Here is a 25,073-nt window from a genome sequence, read left to right on the forward strand (position 1 = left end):
AAATTTAAATTATTATTATGTACCCCAAATTGACCTTCCATTTAGAAAAATAAATGTAACTTGCCTGAATGCCTCAAGATTTACTTATCCAAGATTTAATTGTCCTAAAAACATACTGACAGATGTTTACATTCATCCATGTAGAGAGAAATAGCAATATTCTTAGATCCTAAAAATATGTTTAGATTCCCCAGTTTGAAATTAAGACACTAAAATCTTGATTGGTGGAAATGCTTTTTTAAAAATGTTTTTTAGTTGTAGATGGAACCAATACCTTTATTTTATTTATTTCTTTTTATGTGGTGCTGAGGATCAAACCTAGTGCCTCACATGTGCTAGGCAAGCACTCTACCACTGAGCTATAATCCCAGCGTGGTGAAAATGTCTTTTAACTGCAAATCAATACATTACAAGAATTTTATATTTAAAACTCATTTTTAAAATGTTTCTAGGTTATCATCAAATAAACAGACAAAAATTTAAAATTTTCATAAACCTTGCAGACCCTCCACAATATATTTGAGGAAACAAAACTGTATAAAAAAATTCTTACAGGATGTTCATTTTTGTGAAAAAATTATTTTAAATACAAAGAACATTTTTAAATCAAGATGTTACGATTTTAGAGAATTTTTCTCCTTGAATTTTTGACAAAGGAGGTTGTATAAATGGTACATGTAAGTACTTACATGTACCATGTACATGCTTATGAGCTCAGTTATATCAATGGCCTGAGGGAAGACCCAAATCTATCCAATGTCTTAGCAAGTAAGCGTACCCATTGTAGCCAAGAAGACAGTCCCCATAAAATTAAAAAAAATATAGGACTCTGGTCTTTAGTATTACAGGCATCTTGGGAAACAGACCAGGTACACATGATCTACTAGTGACAGTGGGGGTAATATTTCAGCCTTATGAACGCATGAGATTATGAGGACAAGCACCGTCTCACTTGTCCAATGACCTATTTTAATTCAGGAAGCGGCAATTGTAGTCAACCCAAACAGGCCTTCAGGGGTCCATTGGTACACAGCCTGCTGGCTTCCACACCATAAAGGGTAAGGAAATCTAGGTTAGAGTTGCCACTGGGTTAATTTAATTTTCATCACTAACTAAAGGGCTATAAAGAGTGTAGGGAGGGTAATAGTTACCTGTTCAAAAGAATGGAGGCCACTTTCTTTTCCTAACCTTACCATATCTTCCAAAATGGCTTTCTTCAGCTCCTGAATTAAAATCACAGAAATAAAATTATAAGAACATATTTTGAAATGGGCATAGAGGAAACAACATATTTTGAGTAAAGAGCAACTGGTGATGGTGCAGACATCTGATCCCTTGCACCTGCCATCTAGAGGTGTTGCTCCCTGGCAGCGTCTCAATCACTACCTTGCATCAGACAAAAAAGGGCTGCAAATGGCCAGAGGAGTGGCCATAAACAGGCTCAGTGACTGATAAAAAAAAAAAGGAATTTTTTTTTTTTTTTAATTTTAAAGCAGCCTGTTGGTCAGCCTGGTGAATCCTGCTGCCCCCAGATGAGCCCAGGGCCTGGGGTGGGGTGGGGGGTATATGGCTGCTGCTCAGAAATAGACCAAGAGACTTGAAGGGCTAATGCTAAGGTCAGAGAGCAGCAGTCCTCCTCCAACATGTACTATGAGAAGGTTTCAGGAAGGTGGGAATGGTCAATGCTCTAAGCAGAAAGAACTGTGTTCCTGTTTCAATTCCACGACTATCTCTATTAACCCAGAACATACAAAATCACATTTGGAGAGTGCATGGTCAGTGAGTCAGAAAGCCTGGGCTTGCATCAGACTCTGCTGTTTGCCAGCTATATGTCTCTTGATTCTAAAATCCAATAGCTGGTCAAATTTCCAACAAGAAACATGAACTTCTTCAATAGTAACTAAAAGACAAACTTCTAGTTTAGGATTTCCACTGTATATAAAGTAATATTAGAAATTCCCTCTGTGTTCAAATTTTGAGTTTTTCTGTCCTTTTCTTATGTGGCATCATAAAACACTCAACAGCCTTTGAGGAAACAGCCCTAAGATACTGACCTTATTTATGCAGAGATCTGTATATAGTCCTTCAATTCCTCTCTTCAGAGCCCAGCAGGGCATGACTTCAGGGTCAGGCACTACAATGCCCACCAAAAAGGCCTACAATGCCCAAAGGAAAACATAATCATGACCAAAGCTTTTAAAGTGGTTATTTGTGATCCAGCATTAAAAATAATCTCTTGGTATCCTCGACTCCACCCTTTTCTAAAAATAAGCATATGCTTATGAAACATTCTCTCATGTTATAAAACATTTTCTCTAATATATCACACATTCTTGACTGTTCATTTCTTGATATATCCCCCTACATTTGATATGATGGATATTTAAGAACATCAAGAATCAGTAAAATTAGACTGATATCCCAACTTTGATTCTCATGCCAATCCTAAACCTGCATATTTTTTGATGTTAATCAAAGAACTCTATGATCCAAATTCTATGATCCAAAACACGTTTTCCATGGTTAAGACCATTTAGAAATTTTTACATTAATGAAACTTCATTCATAAAAAACTTCATTTAAATTCGAATGGTATTTTCTTCAAAAATAATTTAATATTTAATTATATTCATGCAATGACAACATAGAACACATTTGATAACTTTGATAGCATGTTAATGATCTAAATAATAATAATAGTAAAATAAGTATAACCCCCCCCAAATAATTTAATCTAATAAACTATATTATCATCAGTATCATTATTTGTAATGCTATACCCATTTATCTATAAAATTTTGTTTTTGCATTTCATCTCAAAAATCTCTCTTGGAAGTAAGTGGAACATAAGTTAAAAGTAGTGGGCATGTTTATGATTGCTACTTCAAACAATTTATTTGACCTAACTGCAGTTAACCAAACTACAAGTAATCAAGATTTCTTCCTTAGAAAGGACTTGTTTAGGTGGATCCTGGTGTCTGATTGGAAACTAAAATTTAATTTAGATTTTTCAGCAGTCCTGTGCTTGCAAAAGGGATAGAGCATGGGTAGCCTTACCTTTAAGCTGTCCCCATGAACATAGATTTGTGCCACAGGTTCACTACGGATATAGATATTCTCGATCTTCTCAGGTGCAACGTATTCTCCCTGAGCAAGTTTAAATATGTGCTTTTTCCGATCAATAATTTTAAGAGTTCCCTCCTGTGGAGTTGGAAAAACAGCTTCCTAAGAAGATGATACCTCAAGACAGAGTCCCTCAACTCTGCCCTTCCCTACCCTGCAGACCCCCTCCCCAAGTTGCTCCTTCCTGCTGTGTATCACAGGTCAGTGACATTTGAGCTCTGTTGAGTCCTGAGTACTCACTATCCTATCTTCTTCCTTGGCTACTCCCACATCTGTCTAAGATCTCCACTCCTTTTATAAAGACCTCCCAGAACCTCACTATTCTCAGAATGCTTCAAAAATTAGGCTGTTTTTCCAGCAGGATGCAACACACCCTACATGAAGCTCCTCAAAACTGTTCCAGCCACCGAGCCCCAAACCTGGACCTGGCTTTGATATTTGCCTCTCCTGGATCTTTAGCTGTGAGGCTCATCCATCCTTACTCATAAATCCCTTTCTTCTCTACTGCCTCCTCCCACCAAAACCACATCCTGACCAGACTTCTGCATATACTCTGTCCCCACTCGATCTGTTTGAGCTAACAGAGCCAGAGCAACCTCTAGAAGACAAAAAATAAGCAGGCTCTGTTTTGCTCAAAACCCTGGTGGACATCAATTGCTTTTCCTATACTGGTTTCTTTGGTTCTCATTGCACCCCATGAGCTGGGAGTTGTCACTCTTTGTTTCCCAGGTGAGATGAGGATCAGACAGTTCAGGTAACTCTCCCAAAGCCATACAGTTAGGAAGCAGGGGGATCAGGACTTGAATTAAGGTCTTTCTAAATTAGAAAACTATACCTCTTCCTTGATCTATCTAATGCTATAAAATAATAATGATTTCTGAAAGCAAATGTCTTTTTTAAAAAATGTTTCAGAACTTGTATTTGTTTATTTTTATGTGATGCTAAGGACTGAACCCAGTGCCTAACTCGAGCTAGTCAAGTGCTCTGCCACTAAGCTACAACCTCACCCCAAAGCAAATGTCAAGAATGGCACATTCAAACCTTGCAGATACTCTTCCAAAACACAGGAAAAGGGATGTGTCAAAATACTCATCAACTCATAATAGAATTGTACATAAAAAGAAATTACAGGCTACTCTCAAAAACCATAATAGAGTTGTATATAAAAGGAAAATTGCAGACCAATCAAATGTATAAGTAGAAAGGCCAAACACAATTTTTAGAAAAACAATATGAAGAAAACCGTATCATGGTTAAGTGCCAGGAATGCATGGTTGTCTTACATGAGAAATTTAGAAAGAATACATATTTATTTCAATTGTTATAGTAACAACTTTAATTAAAATTCAGCCATCATTTAAAAATTAAAACTTTAGAAACTGACTTCACAGGCCTCCTGCCTGCTGTTTTAGGCTGTGTTGGAGTGCATGGAACTTCACATGAACTGATTCGCTTGCTTCTCACCTGCCCTGTGGGGTGGGTGGTTTTATTCAAGTTCAGGACATCAGCAGCATATCTAAGTTTTGTGGGACTTTGAACTTTTACAATTTTGAGAGCCTTCTAATATAAAATAAAGTGCAGGGCTTTGGAAGGTGTGGATGCAAGCGAGAGCCCCTGAAGGCTGAAATTCCATAGCTGATGAGACAGTCTGCCCTCTGCAGGTGAACAGGACCCATTGGCCTCTCTTCCCCCATACCTGTGGGCCTTCAGTTGGAACTGTTTGCCTTATACCCCTCCTCTATCTCTACTCTAGCCTGTGCTTCTCACTCTTTGCTTTCATCTTAGATCAAGGCTTATTCTGAGATTTGGGTCCAATAGGCACCTGTCCTCCCCTGCCTTTCCCCAGGTATATGTTCCCCTGCTCATGCCCATCACATCAGGCTGGATAATGCTGAAAAATATGTGTCCCTGAACAGAGTCCCTGGCCCAGAGCATACACTGGGCATAAATTCCTGTCTGCCCCAGGCATGAGGGTTTCTTAAGGGAAGCATATAGATCCAAGCAAGGGCAAACTGGCCTGCCAGTCCACAGGGTCCAGACAGGAATCTATATCATTCATATGCCTGATAAATTTAATGCCTCTCAATGTCCAGTTCAAACCTTAGGAAAACTTTCCAGACACTGAAGAGCCTTCCTGACTGGGCTGCTCTCCATGTTGGCAGCAGAGCCTTCTACTAGTCAAAACATCCATCAAAGTATCTCCTATGTACCAGGTATTGTCCTAAGTGCTTTATAGATATTTTCATTTGTTCCTCAGAACAGCAACTAATGTTACTATTCCAGTTTAAACAATGAAAGAACAAGGCAAATTTGACTTGGATAGAAGTTGTGGACCATGATCAAACAATGCTATGAAGGCTTGCTCTCTTTTTCTATAAGTGTGTCATTGTGGAGCCCAAGAGAGGGATGGGGCTTTGCTCAAGGTGACAAGAGCAACTGCTGGCAGAGTCAGAGGAACTGAGGCATCCTCCCTCTCCGCTCCAAGCACTTCTCAGATCTCCCAGACATCTCCCTTCTTCTACTCCAGAAGATTTCTGCCTCAAGGTTCCAGATCACATAACCTCCCACCACCAGAACATTTGGAGTGCCATGATTTTAAACACACATACCGGCAGCCATTTCCCAATGTCTCCAGTGTGAAGCCAGCCGTCACTGTCCAGGGCCTCCTTTGTCCTGTCCTGATCTTTCAAGTAGCCTTTGAACACATTTGGTCCTCTCACACAGATCTGTGGGGTGAAATGCCATGGCTTCTCTCAGCCACAGTATGATGAATGCCAACAATGAGAAGCCGTCACCAGGCATAGGGAGAATGAGGAATGCTACCCACTAGGAAAATCACAGTGATGGGAACATTGGACACCGAACACTTGCCAGCTCTCTCTGTCTTTTAAACTGTTCCTTGTCTTCTCTCAAGCAGGGTCCTCCCCATGTTCCCCCCTGTTCTGGTTACCCTTCTCCCTCTGCCATCTCTTCTGCAAGAGCCCCATTGGCCCTGACCATAGGCTGCTTTGTGACACTCAGTGGGGTATCATCACAGATATTGATGATTGGCTGATTCTGCCAAAGATGCTTGTTTCATTACCAGGCAGTCAGCTCTCCCACCCCTCCCATGGAATGAGCAAGCACAGAGCTCAACCCACCCCATCTGGTACATGGCCATTTCTTCTGGGGACAGATTACACAGAAGCAGGCCAGGCCACAGTTAGGAAAAAAAAAACCAGGGGATTTTAAAACAAATTTTGGGAGTTCAAAATATTGATTTAGACCTACTCAGTCCCAGCAAGGGGGCCTGTTTGAAGTCAAATTAATCAATTACAATGACTGTATATACAAGGTGAAAGGAAAATAATTTCATTCCTATTGTTTTTATTTGCTTGTTTTTACTCACAGACATAAATGGCTATATCCTTAAGTTTACCTCTCCCTCTCCTTTGTAGGTCCAATAGTTCAGCTCCTCCACATCAACAAGCTTGATATGATTGCAGGGCAGAGGTGCCCCCACATGCCCTAGAACACCAGAGTAAGATGGCACTTATCAGTGTTCAGATCCGATTCAGTACTGAAAATGCTCCACTTGGCTGTAAAACTCCTAAGTGGTCAAAGTGGGGAATTATGGATCGAAACAAAGCAGCTTTAGAAAGGTATTTGTCACAGGCAAGCACTGATGATAAAACAAAGTTCTGGAGAAAGCAAAGGCCAACCTCCACCTGGAACTTCATTTTACATTTGATTCTTAAAAGAGAGAAAAAGGCACACCTGGTCTAGCACCAACCTGCACAGGAGCCTGGGAATGGAGGGAGTCAGGAGCTTTTACAGTAGTGTCCACATTAAAACATTGTCCACATTGTCAGATCACTCATCTTGGTTTGGGGATTATACAATACAACTATCATTGTTTTTCCTCTAGCCACTAACCTGTTTATTGGTGCATAGAAAGGACCTAGCAATTTTGTTAAATTGTGGGTTCTGACTCAGTAGGTCTGGGTTGAGGCATGAGACTCTACAACTCTTAAAGGCACCATGGTGAGTGATGTTGCTGCTGCTGGTCTACACATGACGCTTTGAAAAAAAAGGGAAGAGACAACTGGAATGAGGTAACTCACCCTCTTAGGGTGGGGAGATACCAGATTTTCTTGGTCTTATATATACTCCAACCACCTAATTGTATCTGTTATTTTCTAGTCATTGTTTGTGGTTTTAAGTTGAAGGATTTTTACGGCAGGTGCTAGCCAAGGTCCTGAAAGAAAAGTAAACTAGTCTATGAAAAACAAGCAGTGACACTTTGGTTTCTCTTTTAAAAGAAAGGCCGCTGAACCTTTTACAGTACTATACAAAGATATCAAACTCCCTCATATCCAATAACTTTATTGATTTTTAAGGTACAAAGGAATAAAAAATCAAACATTTTGGCTAGGTGCGGTGGTGCATGCCTGTAATCCCAACAGCTTCAGAGGAAGAGGCAGGAGGATAGTAAGTTCAAAGCCAGCCTCAGCAACTTAGTGAGTCCTTAAGTAACTTAGCAAGATCCTGTCTCTAAATAAAATATAAAAAGGGGCTGAAAATGTGGTTCAGTGGTTAAGCGCCACTGGGTTCATTCCCCAGTACAAAATATGTGTCCAATAAGGAAAAAAAATTAGTGAGCCAGGACCTCTAAAGATGATTCCTGAAGATTTGCCATTGACAGAGTGATTAAGGAACAACCATAAAAAATGAGCTTTGGGGTTGGGGTTGTGGTTGTGGCTCAGCAGTAGAGCGCTCGCCTAGCATGTGTGAGGTGCTGGGTTTGATCCTCGGCACCACATAAAAATAAATAAAATAAAGGTATTGTGTCCAACTACAACGAATAAAAATATTTTTTGTAAATGGGCTTTATCTGGCTAGAGTTTAAAGAGACAGAATTAAAAAATATATAAAACTTCCAATACTTGGACTGGCTACATATGATTTTGTTTAGGATCCTCCTGTCATGTTTCTACAGATTATCTCAAGGTACTCTGAAAATAATGTTGTATTTATAAGCATATTTTTCTTGCATGTACATCATCCCCACTTTCCAGTTTGGAGTTGAGCAAACTCAGGCACAAACAGCGGCCTAGGCTCACAGAGGAAGTTGTTATCCTGAAGATTTGTTGTTTTTCAGCTTCTTCCAGTATCTGGTCTAAATCTGGTGAAGGATAGATGGGCTACCTATCACAGACCTACTACCCACACACCTGAGGGACAAATCTCCTCAGAATGGGAGTGTGGAGGGGAACTGCTCCTTATCAAGGTACCACTGCTTCCTAGGAGACCATATTTCCCAAAAGCACTCTTAAGAAACAGTTCTCTTTCAGAAGAATAGAGGGAAGGCCAATAGAGCAGAGGAAGGAGGTTGAGAAGAAGGGAAGGCAGATGGGGAAATACTGGGGAACAAAATCTCTACCAAATTATGCTATGTCCATGTTTAATTATGTCACAAGGAATTCTACTTTTTTATATAATTGTAATGCACCAATTAAAATATTAATAAGCTGTGGGGCTGTGGCTATGGCTCAGTGGTAGAATACTTGCCTAGCATGTGTGAGGCACTGGGTTCAATCCCTGGCACCACATAAAACTAAAAACAAATAATAAAGGTATTGTGTCCATCTACAACTAAAAAACATTTTAAAAAATAAAATATTAATAAGCTATGTACAGTGGCACATGCCTATAATCTCAATGAGCTGGGAGGCTAAGGCAGGAGGATCACACATTTGAGACCAGCCTCAGGAACTTAGCAAGAACCTCAACAACTTTGTGAGACCCTGTCTCAAAAAATAAAAAGAACTGGTAATGTCACTCAGTGATATCGTGCCTCTGGGTTCAATCCCTGTGTGTGTGTGTGTATGTGTGTGTGTGTGTGTATGCGTACGCATATATGTATACATGTGTATGTGTGTGTGTGTGTGTGTGTATATATATATATATATATATATATATATATATATACACACACACACACAATAGAAGGGAGATCAGTAGAATAGAACAAGCAATAAGAAGAAGGGAGGAGGAGGAGAAGAAGGAAAGGGAATTTACTGGGGAATGTGATTGATTGATTTATGGTATGTATATTATAAATGACAAGTGAATTCTGTAATTACGAATACTTATAATGTACCAGAAAAAGATTATATACATTATATTTTATATATATATATATATATATAGAGAGAGAGAGAGAGAGAGAGAGCATGTTCACTATAAACATGCTTCTCCTTTACAAGTTATATCCAATTCATAGCCTTCTTTTATTCTAAAACCTAGTTCTGAAATGACTTCAAGCAAGGTTGTGTGATATTTAGAATTCATAAAATCAAATACAAAGATACTATAAGCATTTTTCCACCTAGAATCGTAATCTTCTGGTCTATTCTTCTATGAAGGAAATGGGAAAACATAAAAACAATAGGAAAACACAAAAAAAAATTCACAACAAAGAAAACAGACCCATAACATCACAACTTGTACATAAGCATCAATGTTTTTTTTCTATTCCTTTTAATTTTTTTCCCTAAATGACTCATGCAAACTCAATTTCCAGGAGGGAGTTTTAGATCCTGCTGTTTTCGTAACAGTGGCCTGCAAGCTGTTCCCACACCTCTAGCCCATCCTACCTGAAGTCCAGTCCCCGGGTGTGGTGAAGGTGCATCCAGCAGTACATTCAGTTTGGCCATAACCTTCATAGACCTTCAAGAAAAACTTGAAAATCACTGTGGGCACACACCCTCCCAGAACTGACTGGCTGCCCTTTTTAGTCAGCTAACATCCCACTGACCATTGGGCTGCTTCCTGGTAAGGAAGGTCAAGGGAAGGTGCTCTAGAGGCAGGAAATTCCAGGGAAAGCTGAATATAGACAACAATCATAGCCTCATTTGCTTAAAAATAGTGCTACTTTTTTTCACAGACACTTAGTAGTTAATGTTATGTAGACTGGGATAAAGATTTCTGGCCTGTTTCCAAATATTGACTCTATTTTTTATTTGGATAAATGGGCATTAGAGATACACATTTCAGAATTCACTCCATGCTTAATTTTGTCTTTGTAAGATCTTCACCTCCAGAGCCCTTCTTGTTTGTAAGAATACACCACATGGGAAAGCCTGCCTTTAGAACAGGTCCAATGCCATGTGGAATAGGAGGATAGTATAAGAACCGTGCGGCTTCTAAAGCACAAGTATATAGTCATGCACAATTATGAAACAACATATTTACTTGACTTGAAACCCATCAGCCACAACCATGTTACAATACCCTGCATATGTAATAAATTAATAAATACTAATCGAATGGACAAATGAAGAAGTAAATTTTTAGAGATAACAAAACCACTGAATCAAATAACATAAAATTGGGTTTTCATCCCCACTCTTGTGCTCCTCTAAGACACTGGGAAGATATTTTGTGAGCTAGAGAATACAGAGATTGGTATAGGTGGGGTACAGCTTCTCTGGCACATTGATGATTCATACATAGTTTATCTGATCCCTTTGTCCTTTGCAAAAACCTTCCAAGGGCTCAGGGAAAGGAATTTTTCAGAGTGCATACATATGTGTTTCCAGAATGGGGCAAGGGTATCCTGGTTTTAATTGGCTCTGGGATTTTTCTGCATCCTTGGAAAAGGGAGATCTATCCCACAAATCTTGTTCCTGGGATTTTTTCCTGTATAGTAGAGGGTAAAATAGATCTCATCCCTGATGCACATCCCTCTGCCCCCATGTAAGGACATGCAAGGCAATACCTGGCACCCGAGAGCTGCCCGGAGAAATCCCAGGACTGTTGGTGATGCAGGGGCTGCTCCAGTAACAATCATCCGAACACGTCCACCAAGACTGGCCTGTGGGAAGAGGGAAGAATCTGCCAACATTTGTGATACCTGAGATAGTGTGCTGCCCATGTGGACCTCATTCAGGTCCAATATTCTACTGGATGCTAGGATTTTGAACAAAGAGAAGACCATGAACTGATGAAGTCCCTTCCCCTTGCAAATGATACACCCAATCAATTACACAACTTAACCCATGATAAAACCAAACATTGTTTTTGGCAGGGGGCTGAGAATGGAACCCAGAGTCTTGCACATGCTAGGCAACAACTCTAACACTGTGCTAAACCCGTAGGTCCTTGATCAACTCTTTTGTTTATTAAGATAAGTGTTACTAGTCTGTGTGGCATTCTATGATACTGGTTCTCCTTTCCTTAAAATATACAGCTGCTCTCTCACTCTTCCATCATTCATAAGCAACCAAAACAATTTACTTAGGGAAATTTCTTCCAACATCCATTTTAATGACATTATCTTTTTTTCATGTATAAATCAATACAATGCTTTATTTACTATGCACTACAGAGGACAAAAAACACTTGAAACACTTTGTTTCTGTAAGTTGAGACAAGAGAGTTTAAATATTAATTTTCATAGCTAAAAATAGAATAGCAAGAAAAAATGAGTAATTCTACTAATTAGCTAGAGATTCCTTGGGTAATACAGAGCTTGAAGGCTTCATACAAACATACATAAATGTGCAATTCTGGATTGGACTGGTTTGGAGAGGATGAAGGGACACGAAACAGGAAAGGAAAAGAATATTCCTGAGCATCTAGCTAGAACCTGGTGCTGCTGAAAAACCCATGGGGCCAGGGTGACACTGAAAGGCAAGAGAATCTTCAGACTCTAGAAGCATCTTGATGGAGCAGTATCAAGCATACTAGACTATCCAAGGGCAAGGTTACCCTGATGCCTGTGGAGGTCAAGAGAACTACTTAACCATGGGTCATTTAAAATTTTAATTGTAAGATAAACTTTTATTTCATGAGTTATTATTCTATAAGATTATAGGTTCCTGGGATGAACTTCTTTAGTTCTCTTGTAAGATCACCCACTGGACACAGGTGTCATTCTTGCTCATTTCTTACCTGAATCTTATTAAAGAAGAGTTCATCCCAGATACTATTATTCCTGATGATTCCACTCCGGACTTCCGCCTGCTTGCGTCTGGCTGCAAACTCCAGCAGCCAACGCTTCAATGGAGTGTCTGCCTGGCTGAAGATCTGAGGAACACACATTGCAAACATCTGTAAGGGTCTGAAGGCCTTTCCCTAGACATGTCCCCAAGGAAGAAGGCCCAGACTGGCCATCAGAAAAGCCACGCTCCATGATACCCCTGCAGAAGGTCACTGAATGTGTGACATCAAGCTGAAGGTTAACTCTGCCAAAGTCTGGGCATCTTGTGGAAATGGAATTTCCTAAAATAATGCCTCCCAACCAAGATTTTAGAGAAGAGGAAGAAAATTAAAGAAGGAAAAGCAAAAAAAAGAGTTGGGGAATACATGCAAAGAAGCAACTTCTTTCAGGACAGACTGTCTAGATAAGCAGATAAGCAGCACCTCAGCCTGGCTCCCCCAGGGCTCACCTTGTCATACATCCGGTTCAGCAGTCGTGGGACCACAGGGAAGATGGTGGGCCGTAGAGCCTTCATGTCATCTGAGAGAAGGCGGATGTCTCCCTGGAAGAAGCCAACGCGCCCTCCGTGGCAGTAGACAACAGACTGGAAGTTAGAGGACAGGAGTCCATTAGGATGGGCAGGTCACAACTGGCCGCAATCCAGAGCATCCCAAACTCCATAAAGGGCACCCATAACCCAAACCCAGCTCTAGCTGCTGCCACAAGACACAAAGAATGCTATCTGAATGACTTCCCCATCCCATATCTTCACACTAAGTCCCACTCAGATGCAGGGAGAAGGCACAGGAGGAGGAGTGGGATTCTGAGCTTTGGGGAGATGCCAAAATAGCCATTTTCATGGATGCCTACTCCCACACCCACTGTCCAATGCTGGAAACTAGGTCTTTTTGAGATATGTATAGCTTATTAATGGGTCTATTTCAGGTCCTGGACTATGCGGATTTTCCCAGGGATATCTCTGCAATGATGGAAGGACTTGTTATCCCCACAGGTACTAGAGCTACTGCTAGAGTTGGCTATGGATGCTGTTTGGTGAGAGGGTAAAGAGGGAGGCTGACTATTTCTTAGTGGGACTAAGAGCACATCAGGGTCCTTATATGTGCTCCTGTCTTTAATGCTTATAGCAACCCTACAAGTGAGGTAATATTCCTAACCACCCCCTTTACAGGTTAAAAATGCATAGCTCACTTTACCCGGGGTTAAAAAACTACTTGACAGTAATTACTGGCATTCTAATTCAGGCCAAGAAAGCTGGAAAGCTTGCCTTATTATGCCAGATCTCTCTCAAGGCAAAATCGGAAAGGATTAAAAGATGCAGTTTATTTATAGGCTGGAACCTTGAGTGACACATGCATTGAGAATTCTTTGTCCCTAAATCACATATGGTTTCCTACCCTCACTCTCTTTACCCCTACAGGCCTGACTCAGACTCAAGCTAATACCAGTCCCCATCTGCAGCCCGAGGAGCTGTGACAGTTTGATTCTTTACAGCTTGTTCTCTCTTTTAGGAATTTGAGAGTTATGAGAGTCGTGAAACAGGAGTGTGCTGGCCATACATGGAGTGGTACGACACAGAGCTTGGATGGTAAAGCAAATGTCTGCAAAGTTGCAATGTTCTCAGAGCAGATGTTATGAGCTTGGGTCTTCCCTAGAGAACTGATAGGGTGACCAAGGTTCTTGGACCCTTCTGACCCCTGTGGTACCTTCTGAGCATAGGGCTTTTTGGTCCTACTTCATAACACCAGTGACAAATGACATCCTGCTAGGGTTATGGGTTCTAGGCATGGGTTGTGCCTCTCTAATGCCAGGGCCTTACCTGCACCATTCGCTCAAACATGTGTGCTAAAGGCAAATAGGAAAAGTGCACATCCGCACAAGTGGGAGCCCACTGACTCTGCAAGAAAACAGAAGGAGCCCAGGCAAATCCCAGTCAGTCAGGTGGGCGTCTTACCTGGATTACTCTCTCAAACATGTGAGCCAGAGGCAGGAAGGAGATGAGCACATCGTCCTGTCTCGGAAAGATCACTTTCTGCAGGTGACGGGCATGGGAGACAGAAAGGAAAGAAACACTGACAGGAAGACAACAAGAGAGTCATAAAACATTAAAGAGAAATGGTCCTGGAGGGGCGAACAGGGAGGGAGGGAAGGGAAGGGAATGGAGGGTGTGAAGACAGAGTGATATATGAGAGAGAAAATGAGAGGGTGGTGGGGGAGGGAGGAAAGGTGCAGAGAGAAGAGAGAGAGAGACAGGGCAGCATAGGAAGCGAAGTGTTAGGTCGCAGCGCCAGTGGGTCTAGGTTATCTGCAGAAGCAAAGAGCCAAATGAAGCACACATAAACCAGCAGAGTTGGGCTCCGCAGGGAAGGGCCTGCATCTCACTTGCAGTCAGTCGGCGCCAGCCTGGCTCTCTCCCTTTCCTCCCCACAACTGTGGGATCTGCCCCAGACCCCATTTACCCAGTCTCCCTGGGGCTTGGCTTGTCAGCACTTCCTAGTCCTTTTTCAGAGAAAGGGGCCCAGAGAGCCCAGGACAGAGGAGGAGACAAGGCCAAGTCCAAACCAGGAGGCGGAAACTGGCTTCTCAAGCCACAATCAGGGATTGAGGCCTTAAAGGGGAAAGCTGACAGGTCCTGCTGCAGCCCTCCAACACAGGTGAGACTAAGGGTAGGGACAGGGGCTGCTCTGACCAGGTGGGGGCCTGAACAAGGAGGGTTTCCTTTGCCGGACTGCTTGGCTCTTCTGGGTTGCCTTTTTGGACCAGTTTGGACAAACCCTGGGAATGTGGCTTAGTCACCAACCATCTCTCACAGTTGTCTATCAAAGTATGTGACAGGGGCATAGGCAGCCTCCATACTATTACCTGGAGAGAGATGTCTCCACAGTGGAGACAAGGCCTAACTTCTATGAAAAGGCACCATCCTTTCTCCTGAAGGAAACTGCAAAGCATACTCACCACGCTGGGGATTCTCCTTTCTTAGCTGGTTATAAAACACTAACATGCTTTCGTCAGGCCAAGGTCTCAAGCTTTTATGATTTTAGGTTTACCTTTAAGTACAGCCTTATAAATTGGCAGTTGTGGTTGTTTCTCAGACTCTAGTAGTCATTAAACACAAAATGACTGAATTAAACCCTGACCTACTTGAAAACCAAGTTAATACGGGCTACTTGCTGAATAAAGGTACACATTCAAAAGCACAGCTATCTCAATTTTTGAGGTTAAAAATGCAAAATGGGTTTGCAAACTTTTCTTTCCAATATCTTAGTGCTCTTAGAAATCAATTAAGGGCTGGGGTTGTGGCTCAGTGGTAGGCCACTTGCCTAGCATGTGTGAGGCACTGGGTTCGAGTGTGGCTCATAAACATATAAACAAATAAATGAATAAAGGTCCATCAATAACTAATAAAAATTAAAAAAAGAAATCAATTAAGTGTTTGTCAGGTATGGATTGATTCCATGTTTGAAAGGGATTTTAAAAGTGGGGTTGAAAGGGGCTTTAAAAGTGGGTCTGCTCTATTGAGAACAGAAACTCATGTCTGGGAATGGCAGGAAGCCCAGATTGTATCGGGGGGCAGGGGGCAGAAAACAATGAAACTGATTTGAGGATGTCCTCAAGAGACACCTGTATAGTAAATTTACTTTATTCACCTCTGTCACTTTCAGAAAGCCTGAGAAATCAGCCACCACGTTCCCATGGGTGAGCATCGCACCTTTGGGGTTCCCTGAAAATAGAAGGCAAGAAGAGGAGTCAGTTGGGAGTTCAAGGGCCACTCCTTGAAAATAGTGCCCATGTTAGCGGTCCCCAACACCACCTGTCCACCCAAGCCTCTGGCCTTCATCCTCAGCCACCTCAGAGTTTGAGGAAGTTGAATGCTGCTCCAGGCACCTCCATCCTATAGGCCTTCAGAGCCCGCTATGAGGCATGGCACCAGGAGGCAGGTGACACGACTGCATAGATGGAGTGCCTCAGCCTGAAGGGCTTACTACTTGAGGCTCTGTATCTTCTCCTGTTTCCTTCTGGGAGCACAGGCTTTGCGCCTCTCCTGTCCCCTCACAGACTTCCAGTGCTCAATGCTGCTCTCTAGGCCTGACCTATCTCTGCTGGCAGAGGACTTCCTGCTACAGCTGGTACCTGGCTCAGGTCAGGCTGGAGGTCTCTGGGGTTTGGGCCGCCCCTGCCACCTGCTCATCAGCAAAGATGGGACATAGATGTTCTTACTTTGTCTTCAGATAACCTTCCACTATGATTTGTGGGTCTTGGTCCTGAGGGCCCTTGAGGAAATCAGGTACTGCTAGATAATTCAGGGGGTAGAGGTAGGTGGGGACCCAGCAAAGAGCACGCGGGGAGGGAGGCCATTGTGGCCACCATTTCATATCAATGTGGATGCAACCCTGATGTCGCTACTGGACAGATCTGACAGAGCTTAAATCCTAGCCAGCATGACAACACTAAGCCACTTCTCCTCTCATAGTTTTCTTGCCTGTATAAGAGGGACAATAGTTCCCATCTCACAGGGCTTTTATAAGGTCACAGGACATAATCCATGAACAAAAGATGTTAAATTATATGTTTTCACTGAGGCAGCAGATGTAATAGCCATGAAATGCCAAATGTGTGGGGCCAGACCACATGCAGAAGTTACACAGGAAATATCAAATAAACCAATATGTTAATTTTGAAACCCTTGTCAAGAAGGAGGAAATAAAAGAGCTAAATGAGGAGAGACTAAGAGAATACTGTATTAAACGTCCCTGAATTATTCACTTAAAAATGGTTACTTTTGGTAGTGGAGACTGAGCCCAGGGGGCACTTTACACTGAGCTAATTCCCCAGCCCCTGACAGCATTTCCTTTAAACATGATATAGAAGTTTTTCCAAGTTGCTGGTATGGAGAAACAGCAATAAATCTTTCAACATGGATCTAAGTACAATCAACTTTGCAGAATCCAGGGGCAGATTTTCCTGTTTCTCCCTTTTTCTTGTGTGAAGTCAGTGACAGGGACTGCCACTCAGGCCTCACATTTCTTAGCACTTTGTCTTAGCACTACTGTCCATTTCTGCCTTCCACTCATAAGCACTAAATGTATTTGATTAATACCCAAGAAAATCAAGGCTTAAGAGAAGTCAGGTAATTCTAAAGTTATACAGCAGGAGTGCTAGGAAGTACCAGGAGCACCAACAGATGGTTTTATGACAACATCCTCTGAGTAAATCAGCCACAGACAATGCTGACAGAATCTTTTCTCTGGCTCTTCAGCTGCTCTTTCAGTTGGAAAGCCTTTGTCATCATTATACCTCCAACTCCAGTGTCCCCAGGCCTTGCTCCAGGCCCCCTCCACCTTCCCTCAAAGCAACATTTTCCATCTTGCTCCTGATCCTTTGTGCATGCTGGGTCCTTTGCTGGGAACACCCTTCCCTCTCTTCTTCTTCAGCTATCAATCTTTTAGAACTTGCTTAGATCTGAGAATCCTTTGTGTCCTGCTATCCTGATGACTCGGAAGTTGGGTACCCTATATAGCCTAGGATGCAGACCCTTGGGCAGTGACCATATGGTACTGGAACTGCCTGCTGATATGCATTGTGAGTTTATGAGTGCAGGGCTATGTCCCATGTCCTCAGCCCCCAATAACAGGTCTGATGCACAGTGGGTTTTCAAAAAATGATTAAATTAATATGCATAAATAAGAAAACAGTACCAAAGACATATAGACTGAGAAGAGTGTGTTTCCTAAGGCTATTATATTTTCTTCTCTGGGAAGAGAAGTTATATTAACTCATAAAAACTATCATTCAAGGGTAGTTTTACCCACAAATTATCTTTTTTTTTTTTAGCAGAGTCAGATTTCTGTCCAGTTGGTGGTTATTTTGAAATGAACAACGAACCACATACTCACCCATCAGACTTTGCTAGATAAAATAAGCATAATCTCTCACTTCCTTGCAGACTGTCCTGGCCTGACTAGGGGCTCCAAGCATTGGCTGATTCTACAGGGTGTCCACCATGTGGTGGAAGGAAATCTTCCTGGAATTATTCCACCAGAGGAATAAGAGCCAAATATCAGGTTTAGATTATATTTCCCACCTTTTCCCACTCAAAGAACAATGTAGCCCTGGCTGAGGCTGAGCCAGGACACTGGGCATGCAAGGGAAGCTGTAGCTGGGCTGTGACACTGAGGACACACATGGCTGATGTGCTGACAAAGAGAATGGATACAAGAAGCATAGCACGGGCTTAGCCTGAAGTCTAAGGAATCCAAGTACGTGACCAGACTGGGTGCTATCAGGCCAAAGGTCTGCTTACTGCTTCAGCTGTGCCCTGGCACCAGCCATAGATTTGAGTAGGAGGCTTGGGACACTAAATCACAGCCCATTTTCTAGGCCCCATACATTCTGCTTCCACCAGAGAGCTTGAGTAGGGTGCCTTGGCTTTAGACAGTGAATGCACAGTCTGGAAAACACTGGACATGAGGTGTGCCCTCTCCAGGGGGCAACAGCACTGTTCTGCATCATGAAGTACTTTCCAGATATGGGGCAATACCTGTGACCAAGTATCCATTGAAAGCCTGAAGGCACACTTAGAAGGCAGGGGTCCAAAGCCAGAGGCCACAGCAGTGACCTGCTCTTCAAAATCATGTCACCAAAAATTCATGCTGTAAAACTCATGTCAAAAAGACCTCAGAAAGCTCTATTTAAAAAGCAACATAAACCTGAAGGGCATTTTTGAGTTCTGGGGTTGGCTCTGGATGTCAGCTTCGGAAGAGTAAGGGCTCTATTTCTTTTCTGAAAGGATTTAGTAGAGTACAATGGAAAATCTTTAAGCCCACTTAAACGAATGGTAAACATCCATCTCCTTTTAGTAAAACCAATTTCTCATGATCTAATGATGTGGATAATCCTGCAAAGGTCTGCCAAATGCCTTAGAGGTTGTTCCTGTGGAAGGTGTGGGAAGCCTCAGTTCACTGTCCCCTAAGAACTGTCATCAAGGTGAGCCAGTCTTAGAAATACAAGGCTGGAAACTCCTTACCCATTCAAGAGCAAATCAAATGACTTCCCAAGTCATCAGATGAGATGGAGTGACAGCAATGAGAACAACTCTGGATAGGGAGCAGGGCACAAGTCCTGTCACCTCCTCTTGCTGGTAGTGTCCCCTGAGAGCAGGCCTGGTCATCACTTGTTTGATTCACCAACTGTACTGAGGCCCCAGCAGCACAGTGACAGGGTGGACAGGGCACTATACACTGCAAAGTGCCATGTCTTTGCCATGGTCCTCATGTATATTCTGTCTCTCCCAGGAAGCCTTCCTTGACTACTTCTGCCCATGCTGATACACGTGCCACTCTGTCAGTGCCAGGCACAGACTGTGTCCTCTTCCTGACAGTCTGCCCTTTCACATGCCACCCCCATCTCCTACTTGGCACTATTAACGACCCTCTTCACAGGTGAGAAACTGGGAACAGTAATGGCAGAGAAGTAACTGGTTCATAGTACTCTAGGAAAGTGGTGGGGATGGGACTCACACTCAGCCTCTTAGACATCCTTTGATGGAGTCTTAGATATCCTCAGACTCCTTCCTCAGTCCCTGATACATAGACCAAGTGCGGGTAGGAAGCAGAGGGGTAAGAGCTATTTCCCATAAAGAAACGAAACTATGAGAAAAGTCCTTTCTCCAGCACATAATCCAGCTGTCCCAGTCTTCACTGGCTCAGCTATGGGAAATTCCAAGGACCCCATCTACACCTCCCAGTCCATACTATCTCTCCATTTGGCCACTCCGGACTCGTCTAGTGCTGGATACCAGCAGCAGGAGGAGGGACCAACATCTGGAACCACCCACAAGACAATGTTCAGCCCATCTCACAGAGGGCACCAGAATTCCTGAAATCACCTGCCAGGCTGCCAATATAGGGTGCAGGAGGCCATGGCTGGTAATCTGGGTACCACTGCTTACCTGTTGTGCCACTTGTGAAACACACAATGGAGAGGTCATCAGGTTGTGGGGGCTGCAGGAATGAGAAGAGAAGTGTTTTAGGGAGACCCGAGTGGGAACTACCAGGGACCAAGATGCCTGGATCCCTCCACCACCTAGCCTCACATGTGTGCTGTGTATATGGGTTATACAGGTGGGGGTATGTGTTGGGCATGTGTGAGTGCCCCCATGTGCTGCAGTTAGAAAAGTAGGGAATTGAGCTCCCAGGAAAGGGGAAAAGAAGCTACATGATGGACATGTATCTGTCCCACCAACCTCACAGCTGGTCTGCTGTTTCCCAGCTCTCTTAGATGGAGTGGGGCTACAGTGGTCACATTCAGGTCTCTACCAAATACCCCTCATCTTTTTAGTGGGTATCACCCAGTTCTCTCCTTCCTTCTCATTTTCTCCCAGATACCTGCAATTAGTCTTGGGAATACAACATGTGGCTCAGGAATTGAGTTACCCATTAAATCCCCAGGACTACTCAGCATTAGGTGCTTCCCTGGCATTGGGCACATGGTCCTGGGATCACCAGCAGGAGCCCATCTAGTCTATTTGCACAGAGAGATGGCTTCCCAGAGGAGGTGATATATATAAGTTAAGATGGAAGGACAAACAGAATTTTTCCAGATAAAGTAAGACCATGTATTCTGGGAGAAAAACTAGCTGGGAATAAGTACAGAGACATAAGAGATAGGGTATGTGGAAGGACTGGGGAGCCTGGTGCATGGGAGATGAGCAAAGACCCAGGGCCACCTGTGCAGGGTCCTGGGAAGCAGGGCTATGACCTGTTCAGGACTCCCTCTCCCTCTCTCTCTCTCTCACTGTGGCTTGAGGAGTAGGAAGGACTGAGCTAGAGGGAGAGGCCTGGAACCTGAAACCCTGAAAACTTCCTCATAGCCCAGCCCAGAGGGCACTGGGCTATGATCTAACCCCAGGCAGGACCATTTGGAGATGGCACACAGAAAAGTTCACAAGGGAAAGATGAGCAAAGACAGTAGATGCCACAGGTCACTTGATCCAGGGGTTCACTTTCGGTTTTGTTGCTACTTCTGCCCATTCATTCTCTGGTGTGTTCACTACATTCAAAGGGAAAAAAACAAGACTTCCCCAAGAAAAACTCACCAGAGAGCCACGGGTACCCAGGCCTGGCTGCCCTTTTGTCTCCCTCCCCAAACATCGGACTTCTTCCAGGTCCCTCCCTGGACCCTCAGCCTACAGAAGTCCTGGACCCCCAAGGAGGCGTTCCTGAGTTATGCACAAGATTTGCATATTAACATGGAGGTGCTTCTCTGGCCTCTCTACTCTGGGCTCTGTGAAGACAGACCATACCCACCATCTTGCTCAACAAAGACCGGCTTATAGATTAGCTTACCACAGGAGCATGGTGATTTGCTTGGCCACAGTCCTGAAAAAAGAAAATACTGTTTAAATGCATACAAGTTCTCATCAATTAAAAACAGAACAAAATAAATTCAGCATCTGGGCATGCTCTTGCACCAAGCCCAGAGTTTTAGATCCTGTACTTAAACATGGGCTGCTGTGGAAGATGCCACCTGAGTTGCCTCTCCTCAGACATATGTCTAGCCTGGAACTCCTGGGAGAGAGGCAGACTACCTAGAGGTTCTAGGCCCACCCCATACAATACAGACAGGGAGCCCAAGATCTGGGGAGAGGCTAGGCATTATGAACATGACAATGGGTTTGGACATGTTGGGCTTAAGATGCTCACAGTACATCTAGGAACACGTGTGAGACAGAGTGGCTGGGTGGTGTAGGCTTCTGAATGAGCATTCAATGCTGGGCAACAGGTGGGAGTTGCCAATGCAACTGTGGCTGCTAAAGTCATGAAGGAGTTCAAGTGCACAGGCATATGGATACAAGGAGCAGCAGACAAGAAAGGCAGGACAGGAGGCCCCAGGGCCCTGGATCCAAGAGCACAGTAGAAGTCAGTTGAGCAGTGCCTGAGATCCTGGAGGCCAGTTCTGAAGGCTGCTGAGGATCTGGGTCCCAATGAGTCCTGGAACTCAAGTCTATCCTCAGACACACACAGGCTGACACTAGCTAGAAGTGAGGAAGCTCCAGAGCCTGTGCAAGTGCTTCTCATGTTGGCGACCATCATCACCTGCTGGTGCCTGGTGACATTAACTATGCCAGCCATAGTGTCTTCTCTGTGGCTTATCCAGGCCTCCCTCTACCAGCCCTTGCAAAGCCCGGCCTGTCTCAACACACACCTAAAACAGCCACCCAGCACATGAAAGGGGCAGATGACCAGTAGCTCTGACTCAGTGACTAGCCATCTATGGCTCAGCAAACAACCAGAAGCAGATTCTCACCTCCACAGCTTGCATGGACTTGATGACCACCCCGCACTTCTGCCCTCTCTCTTTCAGGGCTTCCTCAAACGGCTCCATCAGGATGATCAACTTTAGCCCTGGAGTATCCTTCCTCTCCACATGCTCTAGTAGAAGCACAGCTTTCTGAGGTTTATCCATGATCACGGTGCTGATGTCCGCTGTGGGGACCATCAAGGAGAGTCAGGCTATGGGGGTGCAAACTATGACTATGAGCAACACATGCCAAACAGCAGCACCATGGGCTGTTTATACCAGAGCTTGTATAAATAAATAAATATTCAAGACAGGCTGTGGGGGCCATGTGTTGTGTGCAAAGGAACATGCCATGGGTCCTGAGTATAACCAAGGGAAGAAGGCCCAGGAATCTCCAGACTTCCCAACTAGCAGACTCCAAGCTTTCCTTTGCTTCAGACTCAGCCCCCATCATCCCAGGTCTACCTGTGTTATTTACCCTACCCCCATTCCTGCAACCATGTCAAGCTGCCATGAACCTGAAATGGTTGTAGCCTTGTGTAAAGGCTGGTTCAGAGGCTTCTTATTGACATTCCATCCCTGTGCAAGGAACCTTTAGGTGAAGCCCAGCTGGGGCCAGCTGAGACTCAGGAAGCCAACTCAGGGGCCAAAGTATAAGCCCCTATTGTTTCCTGAGAGCAGAAGCAAGGACCTCCTATGAATGTGAAACAATTGGCATAACCTGAGAGACTGGGGACCAGCTGCCTATGGTGGAAGTGGGTGGCAGTGGGGCTCACCTGTATTGATGATGTAGCGGATAGCACCAGGGCCTAAGGTGTCATAAAGTGGCACCACCACCATGGAATATGTGTAGCAAGCCAGCTCTGCAATGATCCACTATGGAAACAAGAGGTCAGGATGGGGGGAAAGGAGCTAAGAGGGTGGTACTGCCTTCCAACCCGGCAGCCAGAGTGCCTGCTCTAGGCCCTATACCTGACACTCTGAACAGCAAGGAGTCCACAAGGCTGAGAGGTTGTGGTTGCCCACCCACAGCCTTCTAGACCATGCTTTACCCATGGAATTCTATTAACTCCTGGATTTCATGTCCAAACAGCCCAAGGTCCATTTCCAGGACATGCATGCACCTTTTCACCATGACTTTCCTCTCCCTTGGCTCAAGGGACAGCTGTTTGTGGGTCTGGAAGTGGTATGGATGAAGTTCTGCTGGGTATCTGCTCCTGATGAGGAACAGAGCTAGGGGTGGGGTATAGAGGATGGTGTTAAGGTCTCCCTTTTATTTTCTTGACCCTAGTCCTACAAATTGTGGGAGCAGAATTATTCCATGTAGTGCCCAACCCCTACTCCGCTAAGACAGAAAGACCAGTCAGGACAGATACTCACCTCTGGTCGATTTTGTGCAAAAACACCAATAAACTGATCTGTACTTGCTTTACAGTTGTGCTGGAGAAGTCCGGATCCCAGAAATTCAGCCCTATTAGCCACCTGCACACAGATGCGGGGAGGACATGGGCAAACGAAGGCTCTTCGGAGCTGGGAGACCCCCAGGTGGGATTCCTATAGGTCTAACAGACCTCCCTGACTCCCTGCCCAGGTAGACCCAAAGTCCCTCAAGGCTATTACAGGCCAGAGAAATAAAAAATGACCCTATAGAACCCAGCAAGGTGCCCACAAGCCCCTCCCTCCAAGTGCCAGTTCTGCATGAAGACAGGGTGGGGCCTGTCTTTTGTCACTCACCTCCTGGTAGGATAGCCACTGGTAAGGCTGCTTGGGCTTCCTGAAGCCGAGGCAGGGCCCATTCCCTGCAGAGACAAGCAGGTCTTGTGCAAGGGCAGAGGCAGGGTGGGTATGCTACCCCTGCCTGTCAGGCACCTGGATGGACATCCCACACTGTGGGTATCCACGGGCCATGAATGTCCCCCTAGCTTCCTAACCCAGAAGGACATAAAGCATGTGAACATGGCATCTCTCAGAGATCAGGGAGGCCCAGGAATGGGACTGATACAATAACTGTCCCTACCATAACTTGTGTGACCGTCTATACTACAGATCCAAAAAGACCCAGATACCTGGGGCAAGGAAAAGGTGACAGGCTGCCTCTCTGTGACAGTCCCCCTTTGCCTCATACTCTTGTGTCACCCAGACATCTCAGAGGCTCAAGCTTAGAATCATGCCAGTTAGTAGTCTGACAGCTCAAGGCTCACAAGGGGCTGACAATATGGTGTATACAGTGCGGAGCCTAAAGTCAGGGAATCCTAAGGGCTGAAAAAAGCTAAGGTCAGCCCTTGGCCATGTAATGCAGTTGCTTTTCTGACTGGTAAAGGAGGGCTAGGAATGGCTTCTCTGATGAACCTGGGCCCTGCTGACCTGCCCATATGCCTGTTACCATGGTTCCTTGTCCACTTTTATACCCACCCAATGCCTGCCACAGCCCTTCTCACCTGAGATACTAAGCCCACGGCGAAACACCTGGTACATGGTCCGGGCATCATCATAGTAGTGGGTAAGCAATTGAGGGCTCCCTCCGATCACAGATCTCCGGGCCCCGCCACTGTCCTACAAACCAAACATAGGCCAGAGAAGCTGGCTGAGGCAGGCAAGGCTGTCACAAAACTGTATACAGTTGGCATGCACAAAGCTGAATACAGCTTGGATGCACACCTGGTTTACA

At 44.2% G+C, this 25,073-nt stretch overlaps 1 protein-coding gene across 6 annotated transcripts in view; it reads right to left on the reverse strand.

The window, feature by feature from the left end:
- Acsl6 (acyl-CoA synthetase long chain family member 6) overlaps window positions 1-25,073 on the reverse strand; it is a 54,561-nt gene that overhangs the window by 9,084 nt on the left and 20,404 nt on the right. For 5 of the 6 annotated variants that reach the window (XM_058586504.1, XM_058586505.1, XM_058586506.1 and 2 more), the window contains 18 exons: window positions 24,844-24,958; window positions 24,140-24,204; window positions 23,786-23,887; window positions 23,182-23,281; window positions 22,412-22,590; window positions 21,451-21,483; window positions 20,055-20,106; window positions 15,754-15,827; window positions 13,926-14,003; window positions 12,558-12,692; window positions 12,061-12,195; window positions 10,886-10,981; window positions 9,762-9,834; window positions 6,542-6,630; window positions 5,733-5,849; window positions 3,058-3,201; window positions 2,055-2,156; window positions 1,152-1,223 (listed from right to left, as the gene is read on the reverse strand). In XM_058586504.1, the coding sequence (XP_058442487.1) occupies window positions 1,152-1,223; window positions 2,055-2,156; window positions 3,058-3,201; window positions 5,733-5,849; window positions 6,542-6,630; window positions 9,762-9,834; window positions 10,886-10,981; window positions 12,061-12,195; window positions 12,558-12,692; window positions 13,926-14,003; window positions 15,754-15,827; window positions 20,055-20,106; window positions 21,451-21,483; window positions 22,412-22,590; window positions 23,182-23,281; window positions 23,786-23,887; window positions 24,140-24,204; window positions 24,844-24,958 (1,761 nt within the window). Of the gene's footprint in view, window positions 1-1,151; window positions 1,224-2,054; window positions 2,157-3,057; window positions 3,202-5,732; window positions 5,850-6,541; window positions 6,631-9,761; window positions 9,835-10,885; window positions 10,982-12,060; window positions 12,196-12,557; window positions 12,693-13,925; window positions 14,004-14,060; window positions 14,139-15,753; window positions 15,828-20,054; window positions 20,107-21,450; window positions 21,484-22,411; window positions 22,591-23,181; window positions 23,282-23,785; window positions 23,888-24,139; window positions 24,205-24,843; window positions 24,959-25,073 lie in introns of all 6 variants that reach the window. The other variant, XM_046467603.2, reaches the window with a different exon arrangement.

This window comes from Marmota monax, unplaced genomic scaffold (assembly GCF_021218885.2).
Source record: "Marmota monax isolate L192 unplaced genomic scaffold, Marmota_monax_Labrador192_F-V1.1 WCK01_AAM20220418_F8-fsc00199, whole genome shotgun sequence".
NCBI classification, from domain to species: Eukaryota; Metazoa; Chordata; class Mammalia; order Rodentia; family Sciuridae; genus Marmota; species Marmota monax.